We start from the raw sequence: 18,234 nt of genomic DNA, 5'->3' as shown, positions 1-18,234 counted from the left end.
CAGAGACAGGTATGGAGCCGCTTGCAGGGTACGGCGCAATTCGTATATGCAGGTTCCGCACGCACACTCTTGTGTGTATAGGCAATTTTTTGAAGGATAAACAGGAAATCTTTCACAATGATAACCACTGCAGGCTGGAACTGACTGAATAGGGCTGGAAGTGGCAACAGGAAATTTACCTTTTCATTTTTTTTTTTTTTAAAGATTTTATTTTTTCCTTTTTCTCCCCAAAGCCCCCCGGTACATAGCTGTATATTCTTTGTTGTGGGTCCTTCTAGTTGCGGCATGTGGGATGCTGCCTCAGCGTGGTTTGATGAGCAGTGCCATGTCCGCGCCCAGGATTCGAACTGACGAAACACTGGGCCGCCTGCAGCGGAGCGTGCGAACTTAACCACTCGGCCACGGGGCCAGCCCCCTTACCTTTTCATTTTATACACGTTTAGCATTGGCTAGGCAATAAATGAGGTTGGCATAACTGAGTTTCAATAGGGAAAAAATTCAAATCCCTATTTCACACCATCACAAAAACACACTGCCAATAAGTTAAATACCCAAATCAGAAAAATAAAACTCTAAAACTTAGAAAACGATACAGAACATCTTTATGAACTTGAAAAAGGAAATACTGTCTTAACTAAGACTCATAAAGCTCAAGTCATAAAGAAAACAACAGATGATTGTGATGACATCAGAAATGAAAACTCTGGTATGGCAAAAACACTATAAAAAAAAATAAAAGACAAGTCACAGAAGGGAAAAAATACGTGCCAGCGATATAATACACAAAAGCTTATTACTGCAAATCAACAAGAAAAACGAGCAATTCACAGAAAGGGAAAACTGAATGAGCAATAAATCTACAAAAGGAAAGAAAAGCTCAACCTCCTGGCAAATCAGAAAAGTGAATATTAAAATAACATAGAAAGAAAAGAACAAAGATAGCATTTTTCATCTATCACACTGACAAAAATGAAACACTCTGATTATATTATACTCCCTGAATGCAATGCTAATGTGTTTTGGCCGCACCCTGAAGCTTCTGTCACGTGCATACTAATTTTACAGTAAACTAGCAGCTTAAACCAGGGGTTAGCACCCCTTCTGAAAAGGGCTATACATGGACAATATGTCTGAAAGGGCATGGCTGTGTGCTCCAAAAAAACTTGATTTTTATGGACACAAATTAGAATTTTGTATAATTCTCGTGTCACAAAGTATTATTTTTGTTTTGACATTTTCCAACTGTTTCACAATATAAAGACCATTCTTGGCTGATGAGCCATACAACCCACACAGCAGGCCAGATTTGGCCCACAAGCTGTAGTTCACTGACCCCTGGCTTATATGTAAAAATATATTAAGACCAAGCTATTTGAGGTGATATTAATTCTAGTGTTTGCTATCAAATGACCCTTAAGATGGTTCATTTGAAATAAATAACATTAGAAGTTTCAGTCAAGAAAAGAGCAAGAGGAAAGCAGAAGGCCTCGCTCCCTGGCTCATTCGTCTGTCCCTCCAGCACTTCCTGAATGACTGAGCCGCCTGCCAGCTACATGGGAAAGGCCAAGTGAGCAATTTCCAGGTCCGGGATCCTGGGTTCTCAGAGCCCCACAGAGGAGACACGAACGCATCCCAGCGCTAACTAAACCACGCCTGGTACAGGTTAACCCAACAGGGGAACAGGCTAGCCAGGGCACTCTAACTAAACCACGCCTGGTACAGGTTAACCCGACAGGGGAACGGGCTAGCCAGGGCACTCTAACTAAACCACACCTGGTACAGGTTAACCCGACAGGGCAACAGGCTAGCCAGGGCACTCTGCCCAGGGAGGAGGCCAGAGAAGTCTTAACAGAAGGGAAGTCCTGAAGTCAGTAATAACAACCACCAGAAGATTATAAAGATTTCAGGCACTGTGCTGAATAACATACCATTTGACTCGTCATTTACAAGTACAAGTAGGATGTGAAGAGGCAAAGGAGGCAGGGAAGGGTAGCCACCAGCAGAGGGAACAGAGCTCGCAGAGGCACGCGAGTCTAAGTGTGCTGGCGCATTCAGAGAACATCCAGTAGTCCACAGCAGCTGAACTATGGGCACACACGGGAAACGCTCTGACATGAGGACAGGAAAGCCAACTGAGGGCCACCTGTGGGAGGGCCTGGGCCCCAGGAGAAAGCTTTTGGACTTAATCTAAGGGACACTGTGCAGGCATTCAAGGATTTGAAGTAGAGGAACGAAGGGATAAGATCTGAGTTTTAGAAAGGTAATTTTGGGGGCTGTGTGGAGGGTGGTGCAAAACCCAGGGGGCCAGAGGCAGAGAGGGGAGTTAGGAGGCTGACGTGATCGCGCGGGGAGGAGACGACAGGGGTCTAAACTTGGGTAGAAGCAGTGGGAGTGAACAGAAGCAAACAGGTTCTCAAGATCCTCTGGAGAAAGTCGAGAAAATTCCTGTCCAGTGATCTTTATGTTCTCTGTAAAAGAGGAAACTCAGCTGCCTGCCAAGTATGAAGGTTTGGGGTGGGAGAGTATGATGACTCTGTGGGAGTTTGGAACAGCCTTGTGGTAAATGCGAGAGGAACATGAGTGGAGGAATAGAGAGGCTGAGGGTCTCAGATGTAGCTAAAGCTCAAACAATGGCCCCTCTAGCCAGTTTGCACAGCTGGGTAATTTCCTACCCAGTGGCAGGGAAAACCTGTACTTGGGTTGCATTAAGGTGGGGAATTGCCCAGCCAGCCACCACAGCGGGTCAAAAGGACAGGAAGAGCTGTTTGGCACTTTTTCCTTCCTGCTGGTTGGCATGAGAATGTGATGGCAGGAGGTGAAGCAGCCAAGACAGACCATGAGGTGAAACTGGAAATGAAGAGTACTCACAGCAGAGCAACACAACAGAAAAAGCCCGAGTCCCTGACATCACAGGGAATATACCAGCCCCAGCTCATATACCTGGGCTTTTATGCAAAAGAAATAAACTTTACCTTGTTTCAGTCGCTGGTTTGTTAAGTTTTCTAACACTTGAAGCCAAAATGAATCGAACTTAAGTCAGTTGAACTGAGTAGGAAAAAAAGTAAAACCAGAAGGGGCCAATAAACAAAGGATCAGAGACTGGAGGTTTCATCCTGTAGGTCCAAAAGCAGGGTTAGAGGGAGGAGAGAGGAAAAGGGAAGGCTGTGGTCAAAGGAGGGATTTGAACATGCACGATTTCAGAAGGAGCACAGTTCTCAGGGAAAGGTGGTTCAATTCCAGCAATAACAGTAACAACATCTACGGCAACTCTAAATTACTGAGAATTTAGGACGAGCCAAGTACTCACTGTGCTAAGCACATGCTTTCCACAAACTGTCTCACTTAACTTTCCCCAAACCCCAAAGAGGTAGCCGCTATGATCAGCCCTAATTTAATGATGAGGGACCCAAGACTCAGAGAAGTTGAATAATTTGCCCGAGATACTCAGCCACTAAATGATGCCTGGCATTTGATTCAAGAGCCAGAATGTCACCCACTGGGATACACTGCGGCCCAATGTTCCTCTGTCTCCCCTTATCACCATTCCCCCGCCCCCACCTCAGTCTCTGAAGCTGAAAGAGAAGGAAGAGCTCACCTGCAGCCACTCTCCCTGGAGAAGGAATGAGGACTCCACCCATGTCAAAAATCACCGCTCTGTAGGTGCCGCCACCAGAATGTGTCCATCGCCGGGCTCCCTGGCGCCTGCACTGGATGTGTTTCAGGAAGGCTGCCCTCCAAGCCCCCTGGAGATGTGAGGCCTGGAAGAGCTGCCGTATGCACATGCTGAGGACCATGCTGCGTGAAAGAAGGCAGAGGCACAGCTTGCCTTCGCTGCCTCCAATCCAGACCTCCATCCTGGAGCTCAGGGATGCCAACCGCACATCTCTACTGATCTCCAGCAAACGATTCCAACCACAACCAGAATTGAACTCAGTGTCTCTGCAACCCCCCCCGCCCCCCCGCCCCAACCCCACCATACTCCTTTTCCTAAGTTCCTTAGCTCAGTAAAGGGCTCCACCATTCACTTACCTGCCCAAGCTTAGAACACTGGGATTCTCCCAACTTCCCTCAATCCTCCACCAGCCACCTCAACTCTGGGTGCTCTGTGCTGTCAGTTCTTCCTCCTGAAAATCTCCGACTACCTCTCTCCACTCTCACTGCTATTATCTCGCCCACAGATCACTGCAACAGCCTAACTGGCTCCCTTGCCTCTTCTCAGACCTCCTTCTCGTTCTTTCTTCACTCTTCAACCAGAGTCATTTTCCAAAACTGCACATTTGATCACATTGTAACCCCAATGAAAACCTTCATCAGCTCCCTGTTGCCCTCAACATAACCTGCCTTAAAAGGCCCTCTAAGATCTGCCGCCCCCCTTCCGACAGCAACTCCACTTCCTTTTTCACCTTAACCTGGATGATCTGGACACACAAATCTGCATGCAGTTTCCTCAAACACATGATGATATCCTGCCACCAGGTCTCTGCATACGCTGCTTCCCTGGCTGGAATGCTCGCTTCCAACGGTTACCTAGTCCCAAACTGTCCTTTAGATTATAGTTTACCTGTCATTTCCTTCAAGAAACCTTTCTGGCTACCAGAAAAGACACATGAGGAGTCTCTCCTATCCACTCCCAAGATGCCCTGGACTCACCTCCTCCCAGCTCTCACAAGGCCACTGTGACACCTTCAGCCCTCCTACAGACCACTGCCACAGCCTCCTAACTGCTCACCATCGCCCTGTTTCTAGACTGACTTCTAAAAGGTTCAGGAAGAAATACACACACAACACACACATATGCATACAGATACATGCCTATATACACAAGTATAGTGATGAACCAAAAATGGCAAAATGTTAACAATTAGTCAATCTAGGTGAAGGGTATATGATGAAGGGTGTATGAGATCACTACACTAGACTTTCCTATAGGCTTGAAATTAAAAGCTGGCGGAAAAAACAAAAATAATTAAAGCAAATTCTATTCGTAGTCAGTCCGTCATGAAAATCTTTAAGCTTCTGAAACAGACTTGTAGATACAGAAACAAACGGGTGAAAGTGAAAGAGGTGAAGGGGATTAAGAGGTACAAATCTCTAGTTATAAAATAAATAAGCTATGGGGAGGTAATGTATAGCATAGGGAACACAGTCAATATTACAATAACTTTGGTTACAGATGACCACTAGACATCGTGGGGATCATTTCGTAATATATACAAATAGAGAATCACTATGATGTAAACCTGAAACTAGTATGATACTGTATGTCAATTATACTTAAAAAAGAAACATTCACAATTATCTAAGAATACCTGAAGTTTGGATTTATATTAACTATCATTAATGACGAATTCCCACCTACGCATATATTTTGCCTTGAGCTATTGATACTATGCTATCATCAAGATTAGCAAGATATTCAAATTTTTTCTACCTTCATCTCATTCTTTTATAACTTCTATTTTGTATGTCTTATAATACACTTGATATGTTAACATTAAATATATGTATTAATAAATATCCATAAATCATGAACAAAATCTTTTAAGCTTTTTATGTGATTTCTATAGTTAAAAAGCTTACTAAAAATCAAGTTAGGGTCAGCCTACAAGTTTATGAAAGTCACTTCAGTGCTGCCATAAGGATTCAATAAACTATGTTAAGAATCTAAAAAAAGGATTCTAAAGCAGTAAATCTTCAAAATGATATGTAATTGGAAATTTGCTGAATTGGGGAGTAAATTTTAGAATTAAAAATTTGGAGGTTGATTTGCATTTTGTTTTACTTATATTCCTAGGCCAAGGCCAAAGTTTATGATGGAAGGAGAAATTTATTTATAGGCTCCCAAAGTCATCAACACATTTCGTGTGAGGGCTTAACAGAGATGAAGTGTCTCTGGGGCCTGAAGGACTGACTCACCCTCACTGAGGACACTGTCCTCCACAGACTCCCGCTAATGGATGAGTGGGCAATGCTCCCAGGACTAGCTTGCTTATTCCTTCCAACTAGAGTTGATGGTTCTACTCTAGCCCCTTCCCAACACAACTGCTCCAGTCTGTGGCACCTGCTGGGCCCGCTGACTGGAATGCCTTGCTGTATTCGCCTGGTGAACTTCCACTCATCTTTACATCGTAGCCTCAGCTTTACCCCTCTGGAAAGGCTGCTCTTTTTTTCCAGGCAGAACCTGGTACTACTTTCTCACTCCCATTGCTTTTTCTCTATACCTTCACTAGAGCTCTTACCCCGTTGCACAGCAACTATTTTCATGTCTATCTGCTCCTATAAATTGAAGCTCTGTAAGGCAAAGACTATCTTACTCATCTTTGTCTCTATCTATCACCTGGGACCTAGCAGTGTCGAGACACACAGCAGGTGCTTGGTATAAATATGAGTGGGAAGAATAAATAAACTGGATGAATCAGAAAATAGGTGAAAGCGGGGTACAGCCTTAGTGGTGGGCAGTCATAGAGAACTGTAACTTGCCCATCTCTAACTAACAACTCTACTTCTCTGGAACTGGCATACTCCTTTGGTACTGTAAAGAATATTTGTTTCTCCCTGCCTCTTAGAATGAGATTAGCATGAGAATATAGATTTGATACCTAAATTATGCCTTATAAATATGCACACACACTGTGTGGTGTCATATATTAGGAGATGGTTTAGTAAAGAGATTGAGCGTTGGCGCTGGAATCAGAATGCCTGGGTTTAAAGTATAGCTCTGCCACTCACTAAGCATAAGCTCCTGAGCACGGTACTCTCTCTGAGCCTCAGGTTCTTCCTCTGTAAAATGAGAATTATTATACTACCTGTTTTGTAACGTTATTACTATTACATAAGATAAAGTGCATACGGCATATGCCCTTTCACATAAATCAGTGATTCTCAACAGGTGGCAATTCTGGCCCCAAGGGGACCTTTGGCAATGGGTGGAACACTTCTGGTTTTCACCACTTGGTGGGAGGTGCTACTAGAACCTAGTGGGTCACGCCAGGGATGCACACACACCCAAAAGAACTATCAGGACGTAAAATGTCACTAGTGCAGAGGTTGAGAAAACCTGACATAAACAGTGTATGTTGAAACATATTTCACAGGGTAAAGTTGCAAGCTATATATACACATATATCATGTGGCTATGTTATTCCATACATAGTGCATATACCTACACATGTCCAGGATGTGCTGGGACACATCTTAGATATCACTATAGCACATACCTAAAATAGCTTGCTGTCATGTATGTGTCTTGTACGTATTGATTGTGGCTCTCCACATGTATATTTTAAAGGCAGTCCGACATACAGGAAAGAATGCTGAATCTCAGGAAAACTAACGTATATACACCCTCACGGCTGTACGACGATATTACCCCAATTTTACACAATAACTAGCTCAAGGTCACACAGCTGGTAATCAAGGTCGACTCCATAAGAACTGTAACTGTGTGTTCATCTTTTTCTCCAGCGTATCCCCACCACGCTAACAGTGCCTAGGCTCTCAGTAAACATTTGTGAAGTGATGGGGGGGGAGGGTAAGACCCAGATCTCTCTCCAGCGCTGAGCGCTTAACCAGCCCATCGCCCCACCTTAAGAGAGTCAGAAACACTGCCATCGAGTCCCTATGGGCCCTCAGAGAAGCGGATTCGCCTCTCTGAGCCTCAGCGTACCTCTCTTAAAGTGTGGCTGACACAAAGCAACCCTGCCTAGAGCCAGATCGAGGGGTCAAATACGACAAAAAGAGGCAAGAGCTCTCGGCGTAGCGCAGGGTCCTGGGCAATTCGGAACCCTCGCCGTCAGCTGAGGTAGGCTGAGGGCAAGGCCCTCGGGTAGGTTAACTCGGGCCTGGGTGCAAACCCACCGATCGGCCTAACGAGGGGCCCAGGGCTCGCAATCCCCGTGACTTGTCTCCTCCTGGACCTCTTCGACAGCCAGAGGCGCCGTTCGGAGGAGCTCAGGTTCAGGCACATCTGCGCCGCGACGCCAGTCACGTGGCCGCCATCCCACCCAATCGGAGCGTACGCTGATCCGCGCATGCGTGACCCCGCGGGTCAGCGACGGTGGCCGGGAGGCGGAAGTGGAGGTTGTTGTGGTGGGTTCGAGCGAGGAGCTGCTGCTGCTGAGGCGGCGGCTGCGGCGCTGAGGTGGTGGCGGCGCTGCCGGCCCCGGGCCGCTCGGCCTCTAGGCTCGCTTCCCAGCCTCGCCTGAGCCCGCCGGGGCCCGCGCCGGCCAGCGCCTGCCCTATGAGTGTGTCACTGGTTGTCATCCGACTGGAGCTCGCAGAACACTCGCCCGTCCCCGCTGGCTTCGGCTTCAGCGCTGCGGGTGAGTCCTGCGGCCGCGCCGCCTTCCCTGGAGCCCGCGCCCGGGCCCGGGGGGCTCGCCTTCCCGAAGTACGGCCCGGAGAAAGGCTGCGGCGGGGGCTTTGGCTCAGGGAGGAGCTGAGAGGTGGTTGTTCCCTCATCTCATCCCATCCATCCTTGAGAGGCCTTCCCAGATGTCACCTCCGGGAAGCGCTCCCCGGTGCCTCCCTCCTGTGCCTTTCCGCGGCGCTCGCCCCCCGCCCCGCTTAGAGTCGAGTTGTGCAAGTCCTTCCCTCCGGGCTTGGTGAAGGCAGGGACTGGAGCCCCAGCCACGCTGGCGGGCCCGGAGTAATTAAGTCGCTCCTCGCCCTGTCACAGTAGTCCTAACTAGCGCTAAAGTTTGTACACTTCCTGGATCCCAGCTCTGGGCTGGACACTTTGTGCGCGTTATCTTCTTTGTCTTCGCGTCAGCTCTGTTGAGTAGTTGTGTGGTATGCCCTTTTACAAGTTGGCAAACTGAAGCCCAGCGATTAAATGACTTCCCGCCATGATCTGTAAGTGGTGAAGCTGCGATTCTAACTCAGAGAGCTGGGCTTGCGTCTGAGCTCTTCGCCGCCGCCGCGCAGCTCCTTCGGTGGGGAGTGCGGCCATCACTGGTTCCTCAGACCTCGGTTCCCTGCCAATAACGTTCATTCAAGAAATACTCACTGAGTGCCCACTGTCAGCTGCAGCTTTAGTTGTGTGCAGAATCAGATGTGGCCCCTGCTTTAAGGGCACCAGAGTTCAGTGGGGGAGACAGATCAATTAAGTAAGTACGCAATAAATGTAGAATTACGACTGGGATAAGTGCAGTGAAGGTAAGGAAGAAACAGTTTGGAAAACTGTTAGAAGAGGATCTGTTTGATTTGGGGAGGGGAACTGGGGCCGGTGGGGATGGTGTCATTGGAAACTTACCTGAGGATGTGAATTCTGGGAAATTAAAGATTGAATATGATTTAATGGGTTACGGGCAGCTTTCAAAGGCTCACAGTGATCTCTGGGTTGTGAAGTTCAGCTAAATCGACATTAGCCACGTTTACACTTCTACCGTTAGTCATTGATTCATTTAGTCATTGATTCAGTCACTGATTCATTGAGTCAGTTACTCAACAAATGTTCTTAGAGCTTCTAGTGTGTGCCAGGCAATGTGCTGTAAGTGCTAGGGATACAGTGATGGGCAAAACAGACCTGGTCCCTGCCCTGGTAGCACTTATATGAAGGATATTTCGGTGGAGTCTCCAAATTCCTTTTCCATTTCTGTGTTTCATTGACTTAAGACAGTGCTCGCAGATTTTTCACGGCATGAGGCTAACGCAGGGTGTTTAAGAAGGCTAACCCTAAAGGCTTTTGAAAGTTTTGTTTATTAATGGTAATGACTTGATACTTTCATTTTGGGCTCAACACACAATTTCACTTTACCAGGTATTTCTAAAATGTTGGTTCCTCTGGGCATAATCACCATGACACCGTTCTTAAGCTCTTACTCTTGTTGATTTGCTTTGAAGTGCGTGATTTCCCTGTGTTTCTGAATTTACTGCACTGAGTGTTTATTGACTGTCTGCTGGGCACCGTCGGAGCCCCAGAGGTGAGGGAGATGGGCACTGCAAAGGCATCTTATTATCTTGGGGGAGGGCAGCAGAGGGAAAAGGGAAAACTATCGATGGATACATTGAGAGTGGAGAGGAGCTTCTTTTGTTATCAGGTATTAATCATTCATGTGTTCTTTAGCAGGGGAAATGTCTGATGAGGAGATCAAAAAGAAGACACTAGCGTCAGCTGTAGCCTGTTTAGAGGGGAAGTCACCAGGGGAGAAAGCAGCCATCATACATCAGCATCTTGGCCGTCGAGAAATGACAGATATGATCATTGAAACCATGAAGTCCAACCCAGGTATGCTTTCTAAAACCCTGGACTCTTTTGTAATGTTAGTCCCTGGTTGTCTGTTTTATACATGTTGTTCAACGAGCCCGTGATTTTGACCTCTAGCGTACTTTTATCTTTCACTGCCTATGTGCCTTACATGAGGTGGTCAAGCCACATTTCAGCTTCTCCAAATGTTTCTTCTAAGTTAATCCTAACAAACTGGGTTGATGACTCTGTTCAGTGAGGAGAGCTACTTACGTCCTAGGTCAGTGGCAGATTCTGAATGAATCCAGAGAAGCATGTTGTGTCTCCCTCTGCTCTGCCAGCTCACTCCAACCAGGGGAGTGGACATATACTACCTCTCCGGCATATAGGTGGTCAGAACTGGTAGGTTTGGTTTTCAGGCTTGACAGCCCTGAACATTTGTCCCACTTAGGAGTGCATGATGGAGATACTGGCTCTTATTATGGTACTGCCAAATGTAAGTCCCATCCTTGAGTTTCTGAGGGTGTTAATGAGATTTTTATGGGGCAAAGAGTGCTTTCAAGTTGAGATACTCCTGTAGGTTAGCTGTTCTATGGATTTAGTTCTTAATGCAGTACGTTACAATTTCTCTGTCAAAGTTTAGTCTTCTAACTGGAAATCTTAATCTAATTAGAATCCTTCAGTATATTTCCTATGAGTTTATAATCTGCTAATTTTTGATTTGTGAAAGATGAGCTGAAAGCTACACTGGAAGAAAGGAAGTCTTCAGAAGCATCCCCCACTGCACAGAGAAGTGAAGATCAAAGTAAAGAATGCGTAAACGCTGCTCCCGATTCTCCATCCAAACAACTTCCAGAACAGATTTCCTTCTTCAGTGGGAATCCATCAGTTGAAATAGTTCATGGTATTATGCATCTATATAAGACAAAGTAAGAGAAACCTTTTTCCTTTTGAATGGTTCTGTTTTTTGCCTTAGGGCAGAGAAAAATCTCATGCCCTAAAGGAAAGTGGATATTTTAGGCTTCAAAATATAGTACTTTCATATATCGTGTGTTAGAGAATTCTTAGATGTTTTACATTTGGTTAATCTTGTAGATTGGGGCAGAGCTTCTCCTTATAAAAGAATCGTTTAGATACACTTGAGAAAATACCTAGGAAAACATTCCCTGAGAAGGTAGGCATGCAAGGTGATTGGGAAATTGAAAGGAAGGAAGATGGAAAAGAAAAGAAAAATTATAAGTGATCCATAACATCACTGTAGTCTTGTATCCCCACCAAATCTTAACTAAAGAAGCTGCTAAGATGTCAATTAATAGATTGTAAGGTCATCACCTCTTTTCACCCCTGTCTGAGGTCCAAACAAAGCCTTTGGAGACCAAAGCAATTGGCTAGATGATCTGTAAGCTGGGCCATCAGCTCCTTGGATGGTTGGTAGCCGATCTCTTTAAAGGCTGTCCTTGTCCTAACTTGTGTGCTAGGTCCCCCCTGGGAAACAGTGAATGCTCATGTGGCTATTTTGGATCACAGCTGTTGAAGTGAGTTTGCAGCATTTCAAAAGTAAAGTGCATTGTAAGAGGTTTGTCTTTCCCCTCTATGCCACCTATTCCAACCCAGCAACACTTTCCATGATCTCCAGAGTCACATCCTCATGGTTCAGAGTTCTCTTTCTTATATTTAGAGCTCTTTTCTCATCTAGACCCTTCGAGAGAAGTCCATAGTTAGAGAGTGCTTCTAAGTCACCTAATGACAGATTATTATTAAAAAATTAATGAGAGTAAAACACTTTGCTTAATATAGATTTATAACCACAACAAGCCTTTAACTGAAGATTAAAAATTTCAGTGGTGGGTGTGATGTAGAACATTTCAAAGCTTACCTTAAACTCCATGGCAGATATGTTTAAGGGATTCTGCATTGACCCATGTAGTGTGTATTTGCACGTAAATAAGCTGTTCAAGTTGATTTGTGAAGTACAGTCATGCATCGCATAACGACGTTTCAGTCAGTGATGGACCGTGTATACGGCGGTGGTCCCATAAGATGAGAACCATGTAGCCTAGGTGTGTAGCAGGCTATACCATCTAGGTTTGTGTAAATACACGCTATCATGTTCACATAATGATGAAATTGCCTAACGATGCATTTCTCAGAACGTATCTCTGTCATTAAGTGATGCGTGACTGTATTACGAGTTTTATTTTTTCCTATTTTCTTGGACATAAAAGTTGTCTAATAAGTATTGTCTGAACTAACCATACCTCATCTATTGAAGACAGTCTAATTATTGTCTTATTAGTAAGATGACCTCCTTAAAAGAAGATGTGAGGCGCAGTGCCATGCTGTGTATTCTCACAGTGCCTGCTACAATGACCAGTCATGACCTTATGAAGTTTGTCGCCCCATTTAATGAAGTAATTGAACAAATGAAAATCATCAGAGACTCTACTCCAAATCAATATATGGTGCTGATAAAGTTTAGTGCACAGGTAAAAGTTAAGATATTAAAAATCTCTTTGCCACAGAAACTGTTTTTTTGAAACTGTATGATACTAGCTGTGTGTGATTTACAACATTTTGCTATTAAGATTCTTGATATACATATCTTCTGGGATAGTGTTGTAATTCTAGAAATACGTCTAAATTCACTAGCAGACACTCAACTCTAATTCATACTCATAATTTTTTATAAAGCAGGTTGGGTATGAAATCTAGGGTTTGTTTATCCAGTAGTAATTATTCTAGTAGAGCAATAGTTCCCAAACTCTTTGAAGTTGACACCATATTATTATTTGCCATTATAACACTGTGCCCCTGCTTCTTTCATTCTCTTTTTAAAAGATCTTCTTTGGCACATTTTAGAAAATAAAATCCATTTTATTTTTTAAAATTTTGGTGACAGGAGGGATTTTTTGACATTCCTTGAAGTGTTAAAGATACTTGAGAGTTCTGATTGGAAATCACTACAATAGAGAGATAGAAACACTGAAAGAAAGGTGATATTTTAGATTTTTAAAAGTACTTGTGTATTATAACAGATAGTTTTTGATAGAGGAAGGTTTTGCCATTTAATCCATTTCACTTGTTGCGTTAAGCAACACTTGCCGTGTGCCTCAGATGTAAGGTGTTAGAAAGATATTCTCTTGGTTTTATAAGCTCATTCTTTTGAATATGCATGTTTCTATATGAATATAAAAATGAGATAAGCTTTCCGTATTATCCAGGTTATTAAAGAGCTACCCTGTCTGTAGGTTTCATTCGATTTGGCTTTTTTAATAGCCTGTTATATTTGTCCATTAAAATTTCATTAGGTTTTGAAATATAGCTTTGTCAAAAGTTACTTTTTTCATTGATAAATAGCTTCTTGAATTTGCTCCGGATGAACAGTTCCGACTTGCAGATTGACAAACAAATGGGTGTGCCTGTAGGATCATTTGCTATTGCCTCTGAGCGGTCACCTCTGTTGATGGGTGAAAGGGAGCCCAGGATGGAAGGCCTGCTTGTTGTCTCCTCTTAGCTCATTACAGAATCCAGAGTTGACAGCAGTAGCAGCCTTTCATTGGCCATGGGGAGGAAATCAAGAAAAGCGAGAGTTCGATTATATTTGTACCTGTTCCATAGGCCACAGAAAGAGAACCTTAGTGTGGAGTTTCCTGTACAAGAGGGTACACAGTTGTTCTCTCTAACCTTTACAAAGCACCCCGCCATTGAGGGAGACATTTCAAACATGTATTTCAACTATCCTATAGGCTTAGATTTCACAAGTTGACTTCGAGAACAAGAAAGCACTTAACTGCTTTCACTGACTCTCAAGAGACCTTCCAAGGTCACTGAGGAGCTTTGCAAACAATGGGCAAGTGGCACCTTAAACCTTTTCAATCTGGTAACACATGTAGTAGTAAGGATAATGATGATAGTGTGCCACCTGTATTGACTGCTTATTCTGTACCACTCACCAAGTGCCAAGTGCTTAAGGTGCAATGTCTCGTTGAATCCTCACTACAGCCCTATGAGGTAGACAGGTACTGTTGTTATCCTTGTTTTACCAACAAGGAAACTGCAGAGGGGTTACTGATTTGCCCAGGGTTACACAGCTGGAAATAAGTGACTGAGCTGAGATTTGAGCCCTCACTTTTAATCTCTAGGGTATACTCCTCTTCCAGTAGGAGGGGGATGAAAGTGTGGGGAAGGGGAGATAGTCACTGTTTGCAAGAAATTGTGCAACAGCAGTATTTTAGTTATAGCTTCTACTTAATTAAGGGCAGTCAACAAGTAACACATAAGAAAAGTCAAGAAACAGATTGGGAAAAAATGTTTAAGGACATGTTAGACTTTTAAAATAGTCTGAAGTCTAATAAACCCACAGTACTAATTGTCTAATAAACCCACAGACTTCCCTGTAGCAAGTGCTACCCTTCATAGCGTGCAGATGATACTGTGAAAATTTTCTGTTAACTGTTAATAGATTTTCTTTGTACTTCTGCACTGTCTCTCTACCTCTGTCTTTTGACCAAGTGCCGGTTGTTCAAGTTGATGGATGTTTTCTGAGACTCTGAAACAGCTTGCTCCATGCTCTTCCCCATGGGGATAGAGCCCTTGACCTTAGTATCATGAGTTATATTGCTAATGCTGGATCTTGGGGTCCAAGGCTCATCCTATAAAGGATCTTCTAAGACCTAAAAACACCATCCTGGTATAAGGCTTGAAGTTGTTAAATTGGTATTGGGCCCTAATGAGAATAACAGACTCGTTAACTACCAACTGTTAAGCACTTCCCAGATAGACGCCAGGCCTGTGCTGAATGCTTTTCATGCAGTAACTCCTTGAGTCCTCTCAACAATGCCAGGAGGTAGGTGTCATTGCTTTCATCTTTCATAATTGAGGAAACAAGCCGGGATAGGTCACTTACCCAAGGCTACGTAGCTAAAAGTGCCAGAGTTAGGATTCAAACCCAGGCAGCCTGACTCCATAGCCTGGGCAGCTAACTATATTTCTATTCCTTTCTTTTGCTCACCAGAGAATTTTTATTAAAAACTAATAGGCCTTCTCTGTATCTTTGCTAATCTCTTAAATTTCTGTTGGCCTCAGCTTTATGCTGGAGGTGTTATAGATGTGTTTACAGAATTGTACTGTGACCTTTAGGAAACTTGGTCTTTGGGAAAGGAATTTTTTTTTTTTTTTTTAGATTTTATTTTTTCCTTTTTCTCCCCAAAGCCCCCCGGTACATAGTTGTGTATTCTTTGTTGTGGGTTCTTCTAGTTGTGGCATGTGGGACGCTGCCTCAGCGTGGTCTGATGCGCAGTGCCATGTCCGCGCCCAGGATTCGAACTAACGAAACACTGAGCCGCCTGCAGCGGAGCGCGCGAACTTAACCACTCGGCCATGGGGCCAGCCCCTTTGGGGAAGGAATTTTTAATTCATCAAGACACAGGAAGGCAAGAGGGGGTTCAGTTTTGTTGTTCTTGGGGCCAAAAAAGGACACATAGCCTCTCAATAGAGTATGTTGGTTCATTTTTATTCCCTTGCATGCTTAGGACGGCCCAGGAGATCCCTCTTGAGAAGTGAAAATATGTTCTCAACACTATAGTTGATCACTGATGGTAAAGGAACCTTGATCATAATAGGTTTTTCTTTTTCCGAGTTTATCCTGAGAAGAGAACAATAAAAACAAAGGACTAGAAAAAAACAAAAGCTGGGTTTTTTTAAATTGGAGGCTCCACACAATGCAAGCATTTTAAGTAAAAGAGTTGTTTCTTCTGTTTTTTTTGTAGTTAGCTTCAGCCTTTTGTTTTGTGCATTTCAGTGGTGGGTTGAAGTAGGAATCATGTGTACTTTGTTCCCTACTCTCGTGCTTGTGCATAGCACAGTGCCTGCCACATGCTGGGTGCTCAGTAAATATTCAGACAAGTGAAGTACGTTTCCAATGCTAAGATTTTAAAGAAGAGATCAATGTGTTCCAAAAAATACTTTTTTTCGGTATAGATAAACAACTCCCATAAGGAAGGAGTAAAGTATCTGGTATTGAGTAGGTTTTGTCACATGCCCAGTGTCACAAACCTTGTCCCTTCCTCTGAGGAGGCCTGGTTGCTTGGTGAGCATTTATAGAGCTGAAGGTCTGAGGAGGGGTCTGCAACTGCAACCCACTCCTGGTGGTGCTTGAGGCCCTGAAGAGCTGACCCGTGGCCTTCACTTCCTGGCAGTCAGTTCCCTCGGTCCATGAATCCATTTGTTCACTCTGCTGCTTACTCATCCAAAAGCATTTTGTTGCTCTGAAAGAATGAGGGAGGCCATTTTAGGTTGCCTCCTCTTAGTTTTAAAAGGATTTATTATCCATGAACGAGCTTTTAAAATTTTGAAGTTAAAATGCACTGTATGCAATACACAGGTTGTTTCCTGAAGAAAAGCCACCTTTCCCCCCCAAAAAAACTATGTTCAGAATTGATCATCCTTCCTCAGCTACTTAGCTCGTCCTTCCTCAGCTGCTTAGCTCACTTGGTCATATGAAGAAAGTATAAATAATCAAGAATCTATACTTCAATTACATCATCAGAATGAAATTAAAAGCTGCTGAAAAACTTGTGGTGGCTGCAAGATTCAGAACTCTAGGAAGGTAGACAGGCGTGACTGTTTTTGCTTGGTACAGACTTGAATCTCTTCCTAGAGGCTGACAGTGCAGCATTTCACTGTTTTGCAGAACACATTTCTCCCCCAAAGCAGCTTGTCTTTATTGGTAGGACCAAAGCACACACCTTTCTACATTTGAGCTAAAGCCCATTTGAGAGTGAGATCCAGACAAGCCTTGGCCTCCCAGCTGCCTCTAAAAATTGCTGAGTTTAAAAACTGGAATCATCTCTTTGTTGCTTTCTACTAAGGCTAGACTGGAAGGTTTAATTTACTCGTGTCCATTTTCACAAATGCACATGTGCCTTCGCAGCATTTCCTACAGGGACCTCTTGCCCCTGATTCCATCTGTCTTCTACTCCAAAGCAAGGAGACTACTAGTATTTTAAAATCTGGCTCATCTTGACCTTTTGATCTTGGCCAAGAATTTTGCTTTTGGTATTACACACTTGGTTGTTTAAAACCTCCTAATGGGATCCTTGTCTATCATGTATTATTAATATTTGGTTTATTGAAGAGAAGGAGCTGGCTTTTCACTCCATACCAGTTCTACTGGTCCTTTATTCTTTCTAACGTAGATGCTGACTTTTTTAAAAAAGAGCTCTTCTCTAACAATCGTGAGTTATGATCTGGTTCCAAGCTTTGCAAAAATAAGTGTTTACTCTCAGCTGCCGAGAAAATGCTGACTAGAGGGAAAAAATACTGGTATCAAGGGAAACGTTGACTTTTGCTGGTTGAATATTAAAATTGTACTAGCTGTCGGCTTATTGCACTTCAGTAGCTTCTGCTACTTCAAGTAAAACTATCCTGGATCAAGAACATTGTAGAGGTGTACGGTGTTGACCTGCAGAGTTCTATTAGCCTATGAACCTGCTTCCACAGATGTTACTTTTTGCTGTCTCTCCTAAGTATAAATTTTAGAAGCTGATGAAGGGAATAACTGAAGCCGTGTATCTTGAATATAAAGCAAATTTTCAGGATCTCTCTCTTAATTTTTTCCTTTTCCCCATTGGTATACCTAGGCTGATGCAGATAGTTTTTATATGGCATGCAATGGCCGCCAGTTCAACTCAATAGAAGACGATGTTTGCCAGCTGGTCTATGTGGAAAGGGCTGAAGTACTGAAATCTGAAGATGTAAGTGTGAATAAATCTTGTCCTTGATATAAATATATCAGAATGGTATAAAGTTAAATGTTAAAATATTTGTGGGGGCCGGCCCGGTGGCGCAGCGGTTAACTTCGCACATTCTGCTTCTCGGCGCCCCAGGGTTTGCTGGTTCGGATCCCGGGTGCGGACATGGCACCGCTTGGCACGCCATGTTGTGGTAGGTGTCCCACGTATAAAGTAGAGGAAGATGGGCATGGATGTTAGCTCAGGGCCAGTCTTCCTCAGCAAAAAGAGGAGGATTGGCAGTAGTTAGCTCAGGGC

The 18,234-nt window shown here is 43.9% G+C and overlaps 2 protein-coding genes across 5 annotated transcripts in view; one reads left to right on the top strand and one right to left on the bottom strand.

Annotated features, from left to right (window-relative positions):
- Positions 1-7,987, bottom strand: part of ACAD10 (acyl-CoA dehydrogenase family member 10) — a 50,618-nt gene extending 42,631 nt beyond the window's left edge. For all 3 annotated transcript variants that reach the window (XR_006885346.1, XM_046640316.1, XM_046640317.1), the window contains exons 1-2: positions 7,858-7,987; positions 3,596-3,795 (exon numbers count right to left, since the gene is read on the bottom strand). Coding sequence is in view for 2 of the 3 variants with exons in the window: in XM_046640316.1 (XP_046496272.1) it covers positions 3,596-3,794 (199 nt within the window). In the remaining variant the exon portion in view is untranslated. The remainder of the gene's footprint in view (positions 1-3,595; positions 3,796-7,857) is intronic.
- An 87-nt stretch (positions 7,988-8,074) lies between these two features.
- The window catches only part of BRAP (BRCA1 associated protein), a 28,614-nt gene continuing 18,454 nt past the window's right edge, over positions 8,075-18,234 (top strand). The window contains exons 1-5 of one of the 2 annotated variants that reach the window (XM_046639890.1): positions 8,075-8,321; positions 10,070-10,228; positions 10,917-11,115; positions 12,483-12,672; positions 17,827-17,940. In XM_046639890.1, the coding sequence (XP_046495846.1) occupies positions 8,240-8,321; positions 10,070-10,228; positions 10,917-11,115; positions 12,483-12,672; positions 17,827-17,940 (744 nt within the window). In that variant the 5' untranslated portion in view covers positions 8,075-8,239. Of the gene's footprint in view, positions 8,322-10,066; positions 10,229-10,916; positions 11,116-12,482; positions 12,673-17,826; positions 17,941-18,234 lie in introns of both variants that reach the window. The other variant, XM_046639889.1, reaches the window with a different exon arrangement.

The sequence above is a fragment of the Equus quagga genome, chromosome 15 (assembly GCF_021613505.1).
Source record: "Equus quagga isolate Etosha38 chromosome 15, UCLA_HA_Equagga_1.0, whole genome shotgun sequence".
In the NCBI taxonomy this organism is placed as follows: domain Eukaryota; kingdom Metazoa; phylum Chordata; class Mammalia; order Perissodactyla; family Equidae; genus Equus; species Equus quagga.
Note: the sequence above shows the minus strand (reverse complement) of the source record. Positions and strands in the feature narration are given on the sequence as shown.